The sequence below is a fragment of the Anomaloglossus baeobatrachus genome, chromosome 4, assembly GCF_048569485.1.
Source record: "Anomaloglossus baeobatrachus isolate aAnoBae1 chromosome 4, aAnoBae1.hap1, whole genome shotgun sequence".
NCBI classification, from domain to species: Eukaryota; Metazoa; Chordata; class Amphibia; order Anura; family Aromobatidae; genus Anomaloglossus; species Anomaloglossus baeobatrachus.
Window position 1 is genome coordinate 434,506,797 of NC_134356.1, and position 18,942 is coordinate 434,525,738.

Below are 18,942 nucleotides of genomic sequence, written 5' to 3' on the forward strand. Positions count from 1 at the left end.
GGCCAGGGATTAGCCGCCGCTGCTGTCGTTGTCCTCTGGGGTGGATGGTGACAGCAGATGAGATGGTGTCGCTCCCCACAAGTGGAGCGGGTCCCGGGGAGGATGATGAGGGGAGTAGTAGTAGTGGCAGTGGCCAGTGGCGCCGAGGCGCGGAGCGCTGGCAATAAGAGTCCGAGTCGGCCGCTGTGGTTCTAGGTGTCTTTACTCACAGTTTTTTCAGTAACCCGGTCGCTGCCGCAGTAGCACTGTTCACCACTGTGATGGGACCTGTTGACATTGGATAAGTTGGGATAAGTTGGAAGAAGCCACCGGTGTTTGGAAAATGTTCTTTGTAAGAGTTGCCCCTCCAGCAGTGAAGAACCAGGGCTGAATGTTCCGCACCAAGCCTAGGCCCAGTGTAAGAGAAAGATGAAGACAAGATAGTGGTGTCGTGTCCCAGAATTGATGTCCTAGGTAAACAATAGGATAAAGAGTTGCACACCAGCCACAATGTATGGGGGAATAATGAAAAGCAGAACTGCTACTGGAATGCTAGACTGAAATATACAATGGGCTATCTGAAAAAGTGAAAAACATGAAAATGGAATGTGCATAACTGCTATGAATAATAGGAATGAGAGATGTTTAGCCATTGTATTGATCAATGCAAAGGAGCCCCAAACCAAACGCCAAGGTAATCTCTATTTTTGGGGTCCCTAACCTATGTGTAACCTCACCTGCAGTTAAAAACTTTCTCTGTATGAGAAGAAAAGGACCAAGCTATATATGTGAAATGAGACATGGCTATGGGTGGGGCAGAGTTCTCAGACAGAAAATGCATACTAATTAAAGAATGTACGTTATTCCCCTATACATTATGACTGGTGTGCAACTCTTTATCCTATTGTTTAGTTGTATATTTTTGAGTCTTGCACCCTGTTCATACCATAGGTGTTCCTGATGTCCCAGGTAGACTGACTGAAGATTGTGTGAGTTGCTCCTACTTCTACCCCAAGTTGAACCCGCCCCCCAGGTGGTTGTCCTAGTGACCGGGAAATTCCCATGCTTCGTAATGGCCATCCCCCTGCCTACCCTAGTCCAGCTCCCCAGTGAGAAGGCTCCTAAGCTGTATGTAAAGTGTGAATGTGGAACACCGGTGGTTAAAACCCTCCTTACTTTGAGGTGCAATACTCTGTGGCGACTGGAGCCACAGGAGCGCCACACTCTTTTTTGTGTTTGAAGGATTTTTTTAGCAAACAAAAACGTTCTGTTATACGGTATACATGACTACATAAATAAGGTAGCTGGCATAACAGCCTCATAAATTGCCCCATCTCTTTTCCATTCAAAGTGTAGGGAGAGCTCAGTGCATAGGAGTCTATACAGCTAAGATTGAATGCAGTGGAAGCTGGTAAAATCTCTAAGCACTGAGATCCTCACTGTGTTAGCAGATGGAAAATACTTTAACTATGGTGGCAAACACAAATTGTGAGCCAACAGTCCTTGGGCCCACAGCAGAGGCGTGGTCTGACTCTATGTTCAGCATGTCATGTTATTTTGTACTTGCTCATGTTTGTAGGGAGTTCAGTGACAAACAAATGTAGGTATTTATCATGTTCTGGTGGTTGGGCCCCAGGAGAACAACATTGAGAAGCTTTGGCCTAGGCTACAGTACATATCATATGCCTGGGAAGACAGCGTTGTGCTGTGTTCTCTGAACTTACCTTATATCGTATCCTGTGTAAATGCAATCACAATTATGGTGTCACTTTTTTAATTGTCAAATTACATTGTAGTAATTGTATGACTCATGCAATACTATTTAGATGAAGAATAGCAGAAAAAAACAAGGAAACATAATTATTTAAATGAGCACAGGAAGGAAATGTTATGGTGAAATATTTCCACAGCTTGTAAAATACATGTGCCAGTTCAGTTTCCGTTCTATGCACTGAGTATCTCCAGTATAGACTCACGTTTGATGAGCTGACATTTAAATATGAGGCTAGCAGAAGTCCTAATAGGAAGTGGAAACAGTCCGCTGCCCAGTGTAACAGCACGTATAGGATAGGGTGATTCCTGACGGGTGCTCACTCAGCTGCTGGCCTTGTCGCAGTGCATCTTTATATACACCCGAAAAGAAAGAAATATATACATCAAAGAAACTTAAGAAACTAGCAACAGCGTTTTTCTTAATACACACTAAGTGAATATATTTAATCATGTCTTAAGGCTGCATTCACATGTTGCTTTTTTTGCAAAAAAAAAAGACCTCAAAGTGTGGACACAACCTTACTAAGGATGAGCGAGCGGACCCGTTGAAGTTCGGGTTCTGCAGGTTCAGCCGGACTTTAGCTTAAGTTCAGTTCTGGACTTGGACGTGACCTGAACCCTATTGGAAATCACTGATTGGGCAGATTTTTTATTTTATTTATTTTTTGTACACACTACATCCAATGACGCTGTTGTTACCCCCAATGCGAGGCATTCAGAGACTGCCTGCAGCTTGCACTAGGCCGTGCACCAAGCGTACCCGAGCACAGCTATGCTCGCTAGAGTGGTTTAGAACCTGAACTCTGAATTCGAACACTGATTTTTTTTAAAAAGTCTGTGTTTGGTATGAACACCGAACTTTATTGTTTTTATTGTTCTGGTCCGCTCATCTATAAACCTTACGCTACGGTTTCCTATTGCTACTATTGAAGGTTATGAAATGATTTGACAATCCTACAGAACTAATTGCACTGCTCTACAACAATTTTGCTGACTACAAAATAACGTTGTCACGATTCCTCGGCTCAGTTATCAGGGCGTGCTGAGCTGTCAGTTGGAGTGGTGACACCTCAGTCATCCAACCTGGAAATATGGCATGCTGAGCTATCATACTGAGAGGTGCTGGGTTTCTGCAGGTGTTGACTGTAATTGCCCAGCTATTTAGCTAACTAGTTTATCCCAGATCACTGATAGTCTTAGGCTACTTTCACACATCAGTTTTTTTCCATCATGCACAATCCGGAAAAAAACGGATAAAACGGATCTGGCGTCGGATCCATTTTATCCCCATTGATTTTTATTAGCGCCGGATTGTGCCTGATGGCCTTGCGTTGCATCTGGCTTTTGCCGGATCAATCGTAATTGGCTAATGCAGCGGCCGGATGGAACGTCTCTTGTAACATTTTTTGTCTCTGACAAAAAAACGCATCGCGCCGGATCCGGCACGATACGGTGTGATTTACAATGGAAGCCTATGGACGCCGGATCCGGCGTAATGCGGCAAAAAATGGATGCGGCCGCCGGATCCGTTTTTTTGAACCGAGCATGCTCCAATTTTTTGTAAAAAAATGGATTCAGCAAAAAAAAAAAAAACGGACGAAACGGATGCAAAAACGCAAAAATGCAAAATGCAAAAATCCATTTTTTGACGGATCAGGTATACCGGATCTGTAAAAAAAAAAAAAAAAGATCCGGCGCATCCGTTTTTGCATTTTCTGCGCCGGATCAGTTGCATCAGGCACACGCCGGATTGTGCCTGATGCCAAAAAACTGATGTGTGAAAGTAGCCTACCTTCTGTTTACTGATTCTTTTTGGCTTCAGTTATCTGTAAATTTTTCTTTTGCTGCAAGACCTCTGACTTTGTTTGAAGGTTCTTTTGCCTTGTTCCTTTGCTCTAATCCGCTATCCTCCAGGTATTCTGACTTCAGACTGTGACCTGACTATGCCCCTATTTATCCCCTTAATCTTGGCATGCTCTCCTTATACCTGACCCCTATACTTTCGACTATCATGCGTCTCTCCTTCGTCAAGGAGACTCTGGGTGCGGGACAAACTTCTGGAAGGGTGCATGGCACTTGCTGCATCGGGCCAGTCTCCATCACTCCTGCTACCAGCCATCGACATACTGTAGGTGGGTCGTCAATCATGCAACACCAGAGTTCACTTAGCCAACCAGATTTGTTTACTTTTATTCTTCACACCGTTATTACAGGCATGACCTTTCTTCCCATCTCTGTGGGGTACTACTTCTTCTAGGTGTGAATAATCATGTCACTACTGCAAGGGGGACTTCAGACTTGGGCATTTTCTTTGTCTCCGCTCCCCCAGAACAGTTTTCTGTTGATGCCTTTTTTGACGCATTAGGATTGATCAATGACCAACGTGACAGGATCCAGGTGGCAGAGGGAGGGAGGTTCAAAAGAATATTTGGGTGGCTCAACGTCATCAAAATTGGAAGGCCCATGGGAAGCTTTCAGCAGGTCCTGTCTTCAAAGTAGGAGATAAGGTTTGGTTATTTTCCAAACATATTAAGCTGAAAGTGCCATCGACAAAGATGAGTACCAAATTTATTGACCCATCTGTGATTCTGGAGGTAGTCAATCCAGTTGCCTTTTCAGTGAAACTTCCTCATTCTTTTCGTATCCCTAACGTTTTCAATAGATTGCTGTTAAAGGAATTTGTACCTTAAGTGTTGACGCCCTCGTCTCTGCCCCCTCCTTTTTCTGTTGATGGGGGTTTAGAAAACTAGGTTCAGAGGATTTTTGGGTTCTCAGAATTTCTGGAATTCTCTTCAATATCTGTTTAATTGAAAGGGATACGGACCTGAGGGGAGATTCTGGGTTCCGGCTCATTCTGTAAGGGCCGATTCTTTGATCAGGGCCTTCCATCGGAGGTTACTTGGGAAATCTGGGGGTCTGGTGGCCCCCACTTTGAAGAAGGGATACTGTCACGTTTCCTCCACTCAGTTATCAGGGCATTCTGAGATGTCAGTTCTGTGCTCAGCTGTCAATGTTTTGAGTGATAGCTCAAGTCATCCAATGTCATACTGTGGGTGCAGGGTTTCTACCGGTATTCCCTGTTCCTGGTAATTGCCCAGCTATTTAACTGAGCAGTTTATCCCAGAGCACTGCCAGTCTTAGCCTTCTGTTTAGTGGTGCTTATTGGCCTCAGGTAACTGTACTTTTGGAATTGACCTTTTGCTGCCAGACCTCTGACTTTGTTTGACTGTCGTATTACCTTGTTCCTTTGCTCTGGTTCCTTAACCATCAGGTATTCTGACTGCAGACTCTTGAAAAAGGGATCAATAAATAGTGCCTACAAATAGAAAAAAATTTCCATTAAAACTGTAAAGTTTAATTGGATATGCAATAAAGATCATAAATACGGTTATAATATTCTGATTGAGCAATTTATATAGCTAGTTTCTGGACATAAAATAGAGTGGTTATAGGGTAAGTTCTAAGGAACATTGGTCAAATGGATGGCAGAAAAAAAAGGGTGGAAACACTATATGGCACCAAGGTTCACTTAACCTAGAAACAGTCAGACCATATTAGATGTCAATGGATACACAGTATAAAATAGAGATGATATTTATCTAGTGTTCTTTTTTGACTCCTCAAACACCTTAGAAAGCCAATATTTTAATGAACTGTACAAGAAATGTAGTAAAAAAATATATATACTTCCATTCAGATAACGCCTTACAGCATGGGCCGATGCGTTTACCCACCATGTTAATGTTCATCAGGAGGCCAGGAAAAAATGGGTTGTGGCCAAGTTGTATGGAATCTGTATGATGCTAAAGACCTACTGCTATTCATATAAAAGGGTTCACCTGAACTCACAGCCTTGTGTGTGGTGCTTCCCTTCAAAAAGGATGACTGTCACAAACTTTTCTTTTGCAGTAGAAGGAATAGGTGGCACTCACCCTGGATGTGATATAACATGCTACCGTTAATAAACTGATATGAGAAGGGGTCAGTGAGAGTTGCACACTCAGGCAGAATTCATATACAAACTAAATTTATTAAAGCAGTTGTCCAGCACTCAGATATCCCCTTCTCAATCACTATATTTCCCCCTTGTAAAATAATATAACCTTTACTCACCTACAGTGCGGGAGCTGTTTCAGCAGTGTTGGCAATGTCCTTCCCTGGGCTCACGTACCATTGTTATGTTATGCAAGTGTGGCACCCCTGGGCTTCAGGTGCCACAGGGTATTACACCACTTTTAATGGAGTAATATCTGTCCCGGGTCAGGAAGGAGTTAACCTGCCATTGCCTTCACAAAACACTCACATACAACAGTAAGGTGCCTTCCCACAGGGGGTTGGGCTAGGGCAGACAGGGGAGTTAGACATCACGAAGCATGGGACTTTCCCAGTCGCGAGGACAACCACTGGGGCGGGCACCATTTGGAGTAGACGTAGGCGCAACCAACACACTTAAAGGAGAACCTTCCCGGGCACAGCTTGGGATAACATCTAGCACTGACAATAGGAGTTAGTGTTTTTCTCTCTTTGTGGGCCTGTGGCTTGGAGCAAGAGGTTTGGCCCGGGTTCCAGAAAGCAATTGAGGGACACTTCACTAAAAGACTTTCACGGGCACCGGCGGTGACCGCCGACTATCCGGGATAGGCTGGAACCCATCGTGGCAGAGATCGATACTCTGCAGCAGAGCCTGAACTACCTATGAGTAAAAGACCTGGAACTGCAGCCCCTGTCTCTGCCTCTCCTTTGCCGTCGCCCAGCGCTGCAGCGCCAACGGGGGACTACCACCACCCCATCCGTCCTCCATCATCCTCCCTGGGGTAATCCTTCTCCGCCTATGGCACCATCCCGGCTGCGACCCTCACCATCAGCCCCGGAGAGCAGCATCCGCAGCAGCGGCCCATCCCTGGCTGCGTACCACAGGTGGCGTCACAATCTTAAAAGATCTTAAAAGACTTTCCTAAGCCTCCAACCACCACCTCCATTCTCCCTACTACTCCCCAACCCTCCTTCCTGTATGCCTCAGGGTAACGGAACTGGGCCAGGCCACCTTGTGACATTGCAGAGCATCTGCACCCCCGACCCGGCAACGAGTAGGTTAAAACACCAAACACCTGCCCCGTGGGGCGCCTCACAAGCCCTGCAGTCAATCAGCGGCTGTTTCACTCTAACTTCCTTAGATACGCAGAAGAAATTATAGCTGCAGCTACTCTTTCTCCGGGTGTCAGATCTTGCAAGACATAACATTGTCATCCAAGCCCCAGGATTGCAGCCACCGACACTGCTGGAACAGCACCCTCACCTGAGAGGAGTATACCTGTTATCATTTTACATGGGGAAAATATAGTGATTGAGAAGGGATTGTCATCAGCAGTATATTGATGAACCTTGCTGAACTCCTGGCTGTGTCATCTGTGAATAAGTAGTTCATGCTTTTTCCCCTGTGTGTCCTCCTTGTGTCTTCCTTTACTGTTCAGTGGGGTTGATGAAGAGCTCATTCCATCCGTTCCCTATTTAGGGTCCAGCTCTAGGGATACTTGGGGTCAGGTATCCGGCTCAGCGAATAAGTGCAGAACTTATCTAGGGTGGTGAGGGACTCCAGGAACCAGCTGTAGGTTTGGTCAGGGGTCACCTTCTCCCCCTTCTGTAGACACAGGGTTTCCCTTCCCTTTCACCACTCACTTGGTACTCCCTCATACGCATACCTGGTGTGACAGTTTATTCCTCAAAATGCTACAAACGGAATGTGAAATGGATATTTGGGCAAAGCCTGAAGCATCTTTTTTTTTTCTTCCCAGTGTACAGATTTGATTCTCAATACAGGATATGAAGTTATAATTCAAAGATTACGAGATGGGAGGAAATTTTGTAAGGATGTAGAGGACCTACTGAAGCAAAGGTAAAAATTAATACATTATTTTTTTGTTTTTCATATGTTACAAGAACGTGGCTCCTATATTAGTTTTATAGTACATCAGCAACGCTGTCACTACAATTATAGTACTCTGACTTATATGGTGTCTGTATAAAAAACATATTTACACATGTGGTCAAAATTGTTGGTACCCCTCGTTTAATGAAAGAAAATCCCACAATGGTCATAGAAATAACTTGAATCTGACAAAAGTAATAATAAATTAAAAATATATAAAAATGATCAGATGAAAGTCAGACATTGCTTTGTAACCATGCTTCCACAGAATTTGTTAAAAAAAAGTCATGAAATAGGCCTGGACAGAAATGATGGTACCCCTGAAAGTAATGTGACAAAAGGGACATGTTAAATCAAGGTGTGTCCACTAATTAGCATCACAGGTGTCTACAATCTTGTAATCAGTCCAGTGGCCCTGTATATAGGGCTACAGATACTCACTGTGCTGTTTGGTGACATGGTGTGTACCACACTCAACATGGACCAGAGGATGCGAAGGAAAGAGTTGTCTCAGGAAATTAGAAAGAAAATTATAGACAATCATGTTAAAGGTATAGGTTATAAGACCATCTCCAAGCAGCTTGATGTTCCTGTGAATACAGTTGCACATAATATTCAGAAATTTAAGATCCATGGGTCTATAGGTAACCTAACTGGACGTGGCCGCAGGAGGAAAGTTGATGACAAATCAAAGAGACGGATAATACGAATCTTAAGAAAAAAGCCCAGAAAAACTTCTACACGGATTAAAGGTGAACTTCAAGCTCAAGGATCATCAGTGTCAGATCGCACCATCCGTCGTTCTTTGAACCAAAGTGGACTTCATGGGAGACGACCAAGGAGGATATCATTATGGAAAAAAAACCATAAAAAAGCCAGACTGGAATTTGACAAACTACATGTTGACAAGCCACAAAGCTTCTGGGAGAATGTCCTATAGACAGAGGAGACAAAAATGGAATTTTTTGGCAAGGCACATCACCTCTATGTTCACAGATGGAAATATGAAGCATATCAAGAAAAGAACACTGTCCCTACTGTGAAACATGGAGGAGGCTCTGTTATGTTCTAGGGCTGCTTTGCTGCATCTAGTAAAGAGTGTTTTGAATCTGTGCAGGGTACAATGAAATCTTGTGCCGTCCCCACACTTGTAGCAGCCGGGCTGCTCGGATCCGGACCCGCTGTGTGGCTCGAGGGATCCTCTGGACCCGGGGGTCACACGGACACCTCAAATGAAAAGGGGGACGTAGTTGTACGGGCTTGGCCGTATTCAGTTTGTGACGCTACCCACGGTGTGTGAAGTGGGACACCACTGCTGCTGTTGTGGGACACCTGGGGGAGATGTAGTGGCAGCTGGATGTTAACCCCTCTGTGGGTAGGGATGGTTGCCCCGGGACCCAGTGTCTCTGTGCAGGGTATGGCGATGGCAGGGGCCTGCGCGCCCGGACGTACCAGGGAGTGTTTGGTTACTCACACGAGTCTTTTGGTAAACCAAGGTGCTGGTGGCCGGCTGCCGCGGACGGTTGTACTCTGGTCCCCCACCTGGTGGTCGCCGTCTTTTCCTCTGCACTAGTTCTGTTGTTTGTTTGGACTTCCCGGTATGGAACACGGGAGTCCGCTCCCGGCTTTTTGTGTACCTGAGGAGCCGTGCCCGCTGACGCTGACCCGTGGGATCTATGGGTCCTGGCGGTTGCCCTATCCCTCTCTGTGGGTGGTTGTCTGCTTTTGGGACTTTGGTTGGGACAGGACCTAAAATCCTGCCCTAAATCGGTTGATTAGCTAGACCGTTGGTTCCGGTCCTGGTTTCAGGGTCCGAGTACCCCCTCTGTGCACGGTTTCTGGGTCGGGTCTCTGGTGTCGGTACCGGCGGGCTCCAACCCTGTCCCGGTCCACCTCGGATATCCGGCTGCCATCTTCCCCATCGCCTGCCAACGGGGACCACCGTCTGCCACCTAGCCAAGGTACCAGGGCTCCAACCCTGGCACCATTCAACTTGAGCTTCTCCTCTGCTAGAACTACACCTAGCCCCAGCCTAACTCCTCTCTACTCCACTCCACTCTCCACTTCAACCTCCAAACTCAAGCTCAACACTGTTTGTTTTCCTGCCCCGGGCCCACTTCAACCTCCAAACTCAAGCTCAACACTGTTTGTTTTCCTGCCCCGGGCTGTCTAGACCCCTAGGTGGGCGTTCCCTAACCGCCTGGTCCCGCCCACTGATGTGCCTGTCTTGCCCTGAGGTGGATGACTAGGGTGTCAGGTCGGCTGTATGTAACCCTGTGAGGGAAGGTGTTGTGCAGGGGCCTAATGTGTGACTACCTGGTTTTGCCAGGGCATCACAATCTCAAGACTATCAAGGGATTCTAGAGAGAAATGTGCTGCCCAGTCTCAGAAAGCTGGGTCTCAGTCGCAGGTCATAGGTTTTGCAACAAGATAATGACCCAAAACACACAGCTAAAAACACCTAAGAATGGCTAAGAGGAAAACATTGGACTGTTCGGAAGTGGCCTTCTATGAACCCTGACCTAAATCCTCTTGAGCATCTTTGGAAAGAGCTGAAACATGCCGTCTGAAAAAGACAACCTTCAAACACAGGACAACTGGAGCAGTTTGCTCTTGAGGTATGGGCCAAAATACCTGTTGAGAGGTGCATAAGTCTCATTGACAGTTACAGGAATCGTTTGATTGCAGTGATTGCCTCAAAAGGTTGTGCAACCACATATTAAGTTAAGGAAGGTATCATCATTTCTGTCCAGGCCGATTTCATGAGTTTTATTTTTTTTTTTAATTCTGTTGAAGCATGGTTACAAAGCAATGTCTGACTTTCATTTTCTCATTTTCATAGATGTTTTTATTTATTATTAGTTTTGTCAGATTCAAGTTATTTCTGTGACCTTTGTGGGTTTTTCTTTCATTAAACGAGGGGTACCAACAATTTTGACCATGTGTGTATATGTGAGTTATAAAGTGTTGTTTTATTCTATGCAGATGTGCTTGTACTCTGTGTAAATACACCTCTCCCCAAAAAATTAAGGGAACACTTAAAGTGTAACCATCGTTTAAATTTTTATATCATAATTCAATATGCTTCTTTGCTTCTTTCTCTTCTAGAATTGATCAGTCATTATCAAAAGTCTCAATTCTGAGAAAATATGCATTCAGTAAAGATTTTCCCATTTCTGAGATAGGAGATGGCCGTTGTTACTGATTAGATTCTGTGTAGATAGAAGAGGGAGGAGGAGGCGGAGCTTTTCTTCTAGCTCCTCCCTCTGCCTCAAGCTCCTCCTTCTGCCTGTTGATCCTCATCCTACCGTCATCATAGAATCTTATCAATAACAACTGTCATCTCAAGACTTAGAGGAATTGCCTACACACTCTGGTCAGAAGAGGCAGGGTATTGTCCTGCACCAGGAGGACCTCAGGGCCCACTGCATCAGTGTAAGGCCTGGCAATAACTCTTAGGATTTCATCCCAGTGCCTAACAATAGTCAGGGAACCACTGATAATAACGTGGACGTTTTTGCGACCTTTCAAAGATAGATACCGTATGGGTACCGTCACACTTTAGCGACGCAGCAGCGATCCCACCAGTGATCTGACCTGGTCAGGATCGCTGCTGCATCGCTACATGGTCGCTGGTGAGCTGTCAAACAGGCAGATCTCACCAGCGACCAGTGACCAGCCCCCAGCCAGCAGCGACGTGCAAGCGACGCTGCGCTTGCACGGAGCCGACGTCTGGAAGCTGTGGACACTGGTAACTAAGGTAAACATCGGGTATGGTTACCTGATGTTTACCTTAGTTACCAGCGCACACCACTTAGCTTAGCGTGTGCAGGGAGCAGGAGCCGGCACTGGCAGCGTGAGAGCTGCGGAGGCTGGTAACGAAAGTAAATATAGGGTAACCACCTTGGTTACCCGATGTTTACCTTGGTTACAGCTTACCGCAGGCTGTCAGACGCCGGCTCCTGCTCCCTGCACATTCAGGATTGTTGCTCTCTCGCTGTCACACACAGCGATGTGTGCTTATCAGCGGGAGAGCAACAATAAAAAAATGAACCAGGGCTGTGTGTAACGAGCAGCGATCTCACAGCAGCGGCCAGATCGCTGCTCAGTGTCACACACAGCGAGATCGCTAATGAGGTCACAAAAAACGTGACTCAGCAGCGATCTCAGTAGCGATCTCGCTGTGTGTGAAGTACCCCTATGTCTTTCCCAACCATTACTGACTCACCAAACAAGTCATGCAGAATGAAGTTGCCAGCCACCACAGTGCAACATTCACCACAGCATCTCCTGACTACTTCACATCTGTCACATATGCTCGGTGTGAACTTTTTCTGATGTGAAGAGGAAGTGCATCAGAAGTGGACCTGCCACCCAGCTGCACAGTGCTAGACTGTGAACAGAGGTGTCAGTACAGGATGTCATGTCCCCAGAATCTGCTTCTGACCAGTAGCCGACTGGAGGTCATTTTGTAGGGCTCAGCCTCTGGCAGTGCTCCTCCAATTCCTCTTCACTCAAAGGAGCAGATATATGTTTTCTGCTGGGTTGATGCCATTCTTTTCCTCCGTCTGTTTCTCTCCATGTAACAGCCCATGTCCTGGTATCTGCTCCATGCTTGTGAGACTGTGCTGGGAAACACAGCAATCCTACAACGGCGCATATTGATGTACCATCCTGGGGGAGCTGAACTACCTAGCTCCCTAAATAGCCTGTAGGCACAGCCTTATGGGAACAATAGTGATAAGGACATTAGCAAAATGCAAAACTGGATAAATCAATCAGAAAGGATAAAAGGAGTTATAGTCAGTGGCCATCACCAGAAAATGATTCCCTTTTGGATGTTGTCTTGCTGATACCATATACAGAGTATATGTTGTCAACCGCATTTGCACCTAAACAACCAAAACTACTTCCCTATTGCTTATGCTTCCTAACTGTACATACTGATATCACCTTGATATTACTTGACTAGGAGTTATAATGTGACGCCCATGTGTTCTTTTAATTTTTTAGTAGTGTACATACTGTTATAAAGGTATTATTATATACACTTAAATAAATATATAGTTGACCGCACACTAAAGTCAAGTACCCTATGGCAGAAACAAACTGTTCTGTTTATTGAGTTTTTGTTGTTTTTTTTGGCAGTTTTGGGTGTGAAATCCTGATAAATCTCCTTTAGTGCCTTTTTAACTCATAAATACTTGGATTCCATAAATTCAATGTTGCATGCATTTTCTCTGGCTCCCATTTTCAAATCTATAGTGAAAATTAATGGAAAAATGACCACTTCCGCATCTTTTTTTATTGCGCAGTAGGCAGGAATTTTTATGAAATAACACACACTTTGCTTGAAGTGATAACTGCAGCAGATTTTCGGGGCAAAAAAAAATAGTGGAGGTGTGCTGCCCCACTCGCAGCAGCCGAGCTGCTCGGATCCGGACCTTCTGTGGGTGGCTCGAGGGTCTCCGGACCCGGGAGTCTCACGGTCACTTCGATCAAAAAAGGGGGTTTGTAGTAATGGATGTAGGACGTATATGTACGGGCTGAGCAGTATTAAGTTCGTGACGCCACCCACGGTATGTGGTGAGGTTGGACACCACCGCTGTAGTGACGGGGCACCCGGGGGAGATGTTATTCAGCAAGTTGTTAACCCCTCTGTGGGCAGGGATGGTGGCCCTGGGACCCGTTGAGGGTTTTGTGGTGCAGGGATATGGGCGACCGCAGAGTGCTGGTGTACTCACTATTGAAGGAAACACACAAGTCTCTGGTAAACCAAGGTGATGGTGGTCGGTGCCCGCAGCCGGCTGCGTTCTGGTCCCCCCACCTGGCTGGTGGTCTCTATCTTGCCCCTGCACCTTTGTGTAATGGTGGACTTCCTGTGCTTGCAACTTCAGGAGTCCGCTCCCGGCTGGATGTGGCCTAAGGAGCCCTTGCCCGCAGACGCTGGCCCGTGGGATCTCTGAGCTCTGGCGGTAGCCTTTTATCCCCCTCGTTGGTCTGTTGTCTTCTAATAGGGACTTTGGGTGGGACAGGACCTCTAGTCCTGGCCTCAATCGGTGAATTAACCAGTTCCAGTAGCTTCTGGACTTTGCTTCAGGGTCCGAGTACCCCCCTGTGTGCTCCAGTTTCCGAGTCGGTTCCCCGGGTCGGTACCAGCGGGCCACTACCCTGTCCCGGTCCACCTCAGTTCCACCGAGCCGTCTTCCCGGCTCCTGCAGACGGAGACCGCCGTCTGCCTCCTAGCCAAAGACACCAGGGCTCCTACCCTGGCGCCGTTCAATTTGGGGTATTCGCCTCTACTGGAGCTGCACACAGCTCCAGCCCACACGTCTCTCCAACTTGAACTCTAAACTGATCTGTTTACTTTCCCGCCCCGGGCTGTCCATACTCCTTCGTGGGTGTCTTCTAACCGCCTTGTTCCGCCCCCTGGTGTGTCCATCTAGGGTTTTGAGGTTGGCTGATGTCACCTGTGAGGGAAAGCTGTAGTGCAGGGGCCTATCTGTGACTACCTGGCCCGGCCAGGGCGTCACAGATAAAAGGCAGAATTTACGTTATGTGGGTACATGGCTGACACTCTTTGCTACAAACTCCCCTGCTGCGCTGTGTTACGTGGGCTTTACGTTACCAAAACTCATCACTCTGACAATAAACATGGTAGAGGAGTCAGACTTCTCCTTTCTAACAATTGTAACTCAATCCCACCTCTACTCTACCTTACTCTCCCTTCCTTTGAAATATTATATATTCTGCCCACATCCAACTCTCCCTCCAACATTCAAGTGATTGTCATATACCGAATTTCAGGCCTTGTGTCGCGGGCGGAGGAGGGCACGCTGCCCTCACCCACTGCTCGGGTCCGGCTGCTGCTGCTCGGTGGTGGCTCGAGCGGTGGGCCGGATCCCGGGGACTCGAGCGGCGTTCCTCGCCTGTGAGTGAAAGGAGGTGGTTTGGTTTAGGGATATTGTCCGTGACGCCACCCACGGTTGTGGTGAGATTGGTGACACCACCGCTGCTCCGGACGGGAATCCCGGGAGCGATGACAGGGAGCAGCTTGGATGTTGGTTCTCCCCTCCGTGGGTAGGGGGTTGGTTGTCCCGGGGCCCGGTGAGGGATTGGGTAGGAATGGCAGGCGGGTTACGGGGCCTGGTGAGGTGCAGGGTCTCGGGGGCAGCGCTGTGCCGCACGGCACGGTGGTACTCACTCAGCCAATGATGAATGCAAAGTCTCCAGTAAAACAAACGGCTGGATGGACGGGTCCCACAGACGGCTGCGGTGTTTCTCCTCCTGGCAGGTTGATGGTGACTGCCTTTCCCTGCACCTGTGTAGTGTGTACGGTTCCAATGGGTTCCCACCAGTAACCCTCTCCCCAGCTTGGATGGGTGCTGAAGGAGCCCCTTTTGCCCGCAGGCTCTGGCCCTGGGAACTGTAGCCTTGGCGGTGACTGTGTTTCCCTTTACGGTTTGAACTGTCGCCTTCAATCGGGTCTTGACTGCTGGGAAACCCTGGAGGTTCCCTTCGCTAACGGATTTGCCAAATTCAACGGCGACTCCTAGCCTTGTCGGGGTCCGTAAGCCCTGCCGGATGGTGCTGGCTTCTCTTTGCTCGCCGATCCGGTACCGCCGGGCCACCGCCCGTCCACGGTCCTTACGGTTTGCTCCAATAAGCTTCTCCTGCAGACGGTCACCACCGTCTGCCAACCTTGCTGTTCCGTCCGGGCCACACACCCGGACCACCTTCAGACTGCTCCTCTACCACTTTACGTCCTCTCACTTTCACCTCAAAACTCTACTCCTCTTTCCTTTTCCCGCCTCCAGGACTGTGAACTCGGTGGGCGGGACCAACCGCCTGGCCCACCCCCTGGTGTGGACATCAGCCCCTGGAGGAAGGCAACAAGGATTTTGTGTTTGGCTTTGGTGTGCCTAACCGGGGTGGGGTGTGTTGGTGTAGTTCTGTGACGACCTGGCTTGTCCAGGGCGCCACACTTGCAACTGCCTTTATCAATCACTTATTCACCTGGTTTCTCCACTTTCTATTTGCTGACATTCCCATCATTATCAAGGGTGATTTAAATAAATCCATTTACACCCACTATTGAGCAGCCACCAAACTTTTGTCACCTGCTTCATCCTTTGGTCTCTCACAATGGTCCTCCACCACCACCCACCCACAAGGACACTCACTAGACCTTATTTTTACATGCCTCTGCTCTCTGTTTAACCTTCATGACCTAACCTCTCCCTGTTTGACCACCCTACACTGACTGTCACAGATTGTAAATCCCATAGTCATCTTCATCCCATATCAAACATATGGGATTAGTTATAGCTAGGGAAAGAGAGGGTAATTAAAACATAGGAAGTAGAGAGAGAGCTGACATTTCCATCTCCATTGAAGTAGGATCCTCTGGTGTGGATAGGTAATTCAACTGGTTATCTGCTGGGTTTGAGTATTCAGAGGTGGAGAACTACACTTCCAAAGGAAACAGCTTCCGTTGCTCAAAGCAGTATCGTAGAGTTTTTTTGGAGAAAGTGGTCAATGATGAATATTGGGGTTTATATACTCTAGATATGATTTTATGGGAGATACCTTTTCATTGTAATCCTGAGGGGCAGATAATGCATATTGTTATATAATTCTGTGATCAGCACATCACTCCCAAATTAATTTTAGATAGATGGATGATGCTATCCATACCATGTTTCATCTCTGTAGAATAGTAAAATCGTGATAAGAAACCTGACCTGATATCTTCCACCTGGGATCTCCCTGTTATGAAAGTTTGTAATCTCGTAATTTTATAGAGACCGAAGCTACATCCTATGACCAGCCATGTTATGAGTTACCAGAGAGGAGGTGTGTGAGAGTAGCATGTCTGAATAAAAGTAAATGCCAAATTATGATCCTTGTTTAAAACCAGGAAGATACACTGCTGTGTAGGATTGTTCCACATGTGATTGGAGGTCTTCCCGTCATAAATCTGAACCATTTCTGTGACACAAGTTTAGTACTTTGATTTTGTTATCCCTTATATTTTATGTAATTGTATATACTGTATTGTTTTGTCCCCTCTGTAACATCTTTTGTTTATTTTATAAACACTGCATAATTTTTCGATTAAATATATAAAATGTAATAATTTAATTCCTCTTGCTCCATAAATCGCATCCCTGAAGCCATACTTTACCTTTAATGAGTATGCAATCAGCCTGTAAGAATGAATGGTGGTGGCAGCTAGTAGTTTGTCTTGGGTTAGTGTGGAACTTGGCAGTGACCGTACCGAGGTGTGTATGTACTGTATGTTCCATACGTTGGAACCAGTTGTGTTACTATACAATCACTTTGAGTTAACCAATAATCACCCTAGTAGCGAAACTAGCCATAGCCTTATTCATTAAACGTTGGGTATTATCCTGACAATTGAAGGCAGCAGAGTGCTCTTCATGACAAACAGTGACAGCGGTGGGATATCTGCGTGATCTCCCAAGCTATGATCCTTGACACAAACATTTTCATCAGTCGCCTTCACATGCTCTACAAGCCCAGCATTTAGCACATTCCCACAGAGATCTCTCACACCTTAACACTCACATACTCTCTGACTTCACTTCACATCACAGATACAGACATCGTTTTCTATAACGCCACACTGGCATCAACTATTGTATTGCTTGAGCCTCACAAACACAGCAGAGGGCAACAAATCAATAGACAACCAAGGCACACCAACCTCACAAGTAACCTGCTACAAGCATCCAGGGTTGCAGAGTGGTGCTGCAAGAATACATACTTATAGAAAACTTGGAGCCAATATTAATATTCTACCTGCACAAACAGAAGTACATATAGGGAGATTTTAAATTTTATTTATATTAGTCAGAAAATAGCCAACACTTTGGAATAATTCCTGATTCTGTAGTTACACAGTTAAACCTAAAAATAATACTGGGACCAAGAAATCAGTAAATTACTACTTGTGTATACACTCTTTTTTGATATGCCATAAAATAAATACACATAAACCATTAGTTCGCTGAGGAAAACACTTTTTTTGTCCGATAAATGTGTCCCAATTGGGTAGGCACCTAACCAATCCTTCACAATTAATTTGTAAAATTTAAAGGTCGCCCCGGCCGGTAGCTAACCGATAAATATAAAAGTAAAAAATAATACCAATAATAATAATAATAATAAAAATAATCATATTAAAAAGTAGTCCGATAGTGATACTCTGCGGTCAGAGAAAAACTACAAACAATTTCCTGATTTTTAGCTGTAATCAGATAGCAGTATCCTTTTCCTCTTGGAAAATTCCGTTTTATCGCAGTCAAATCAGAAAGAATAATTATAGTGAGCGTTTACCCTGGCCTGGCCCCTCATATACGATCCTCCTCTATTAGTAATTCCGCACTAAGCCTTAAAAAAAAATTTAAAACCAACTTGCGTAAATATAAAGTTACCACATGCCTCATTATTTACAATCTTAAACTTCATATGAATTTTATCAAAACATTAAAAAAATTAAAAATGAAAAAAAATCAGCATCCAATAAAGAATCTCCAAAAAACTAATGGCAATATTATACATACCATTCCTTTTTTGATTTTTTTTTAGTCTTTTTTTAAAAGTTTTTTTAGTTTTTTCATGTTTTTTTGTTTTTGTTTGAGAGTCTTTCAAGAGAGGTTTTGGAGGAATTTTTTGGAGTTTGTAATAAGTGATATATTTTAGTTGATTGTAAATATATTGAAGATTTTCAGAGTTTATAAAAATAATTAATTAAATGCAAACAATTCAATTTCATTTTTAACCCATTAGGCTTTAATTAATTCATTTCAAATATCCATTCACTTTCAAATCTGGACATTTTTATTTAATAAAATTGCCCCCCCCCCCTCCAATCTCTCCCAACTTTTTGTATGCCCCAAACCTCTGATCCAGAGAAAGATCCCCCATGCTTATTAGCATAATGTTTGTACAGGGGGTGTTTGAGGCATTTATTATTTATATTTCTGAAATGCTCCTAACGTGCCCACGGGGTCTTGGAGAGGGTTACTCACCACCGGGCCGGAGTCGGTTTAGCATTTCACAGTGGCCTGGCCCTGTCCTGTGACCCTGTCGGTGTCAATAAAAAAAGGGGAGATGGGGATGATAGGAGTAGTTATTCATGACACCACCTGTGGTATGCAGCTATAGTATGGGAGCCACCGCTGCAAGGGGTTTCCTCTGAGAGCTGGTGGTAGTGCAGCTAAGTTGATACAGCTCTC

At 45.6% G+C, this 18,942-nt stretch overlaps 1 protein-coding gene and 1 long non-coding RNA gene across 2 annotated transcripts in view; one reads left to right on the top strand and one right to left on the bottom strand.

The window, feature by feature from the left end:
• The window catches only part of PSTPIP1 (proline-serine-threonine phosphatase interacting protein 1), a 193,645-nt gene that overhangs the window by 70,358 nt on the left and 104,345 nt on the right, over positions 1–18,942 (top strand). The window contains exon 2 of the mRNA XM_075345475.1: positions 7,545–7,645. Within this exon, the coding sequence (XP_075201590.1) occupies positions 7,545–7,645 (101 nt within the window). The remainder of the gene's footprint in view (positions 1–7,544; positions 7,646–18,942) is intronic.
• Positions 3,551–18,942, bottom strand: part of LOC142303774 (uncharacterized) — a 116,530-nt gene continuing 101,138 nt past the window's right edge. Inside the window, exon 3 of the long non-coding RNA XR_012753051.1 lies at positions 3,551–5,068. This is a non-coding gene — a long non-coding RNA (uncharacterized LOC142303774). The remainder of the gene's footprint in view (positions 5,069–18,942) is intronic.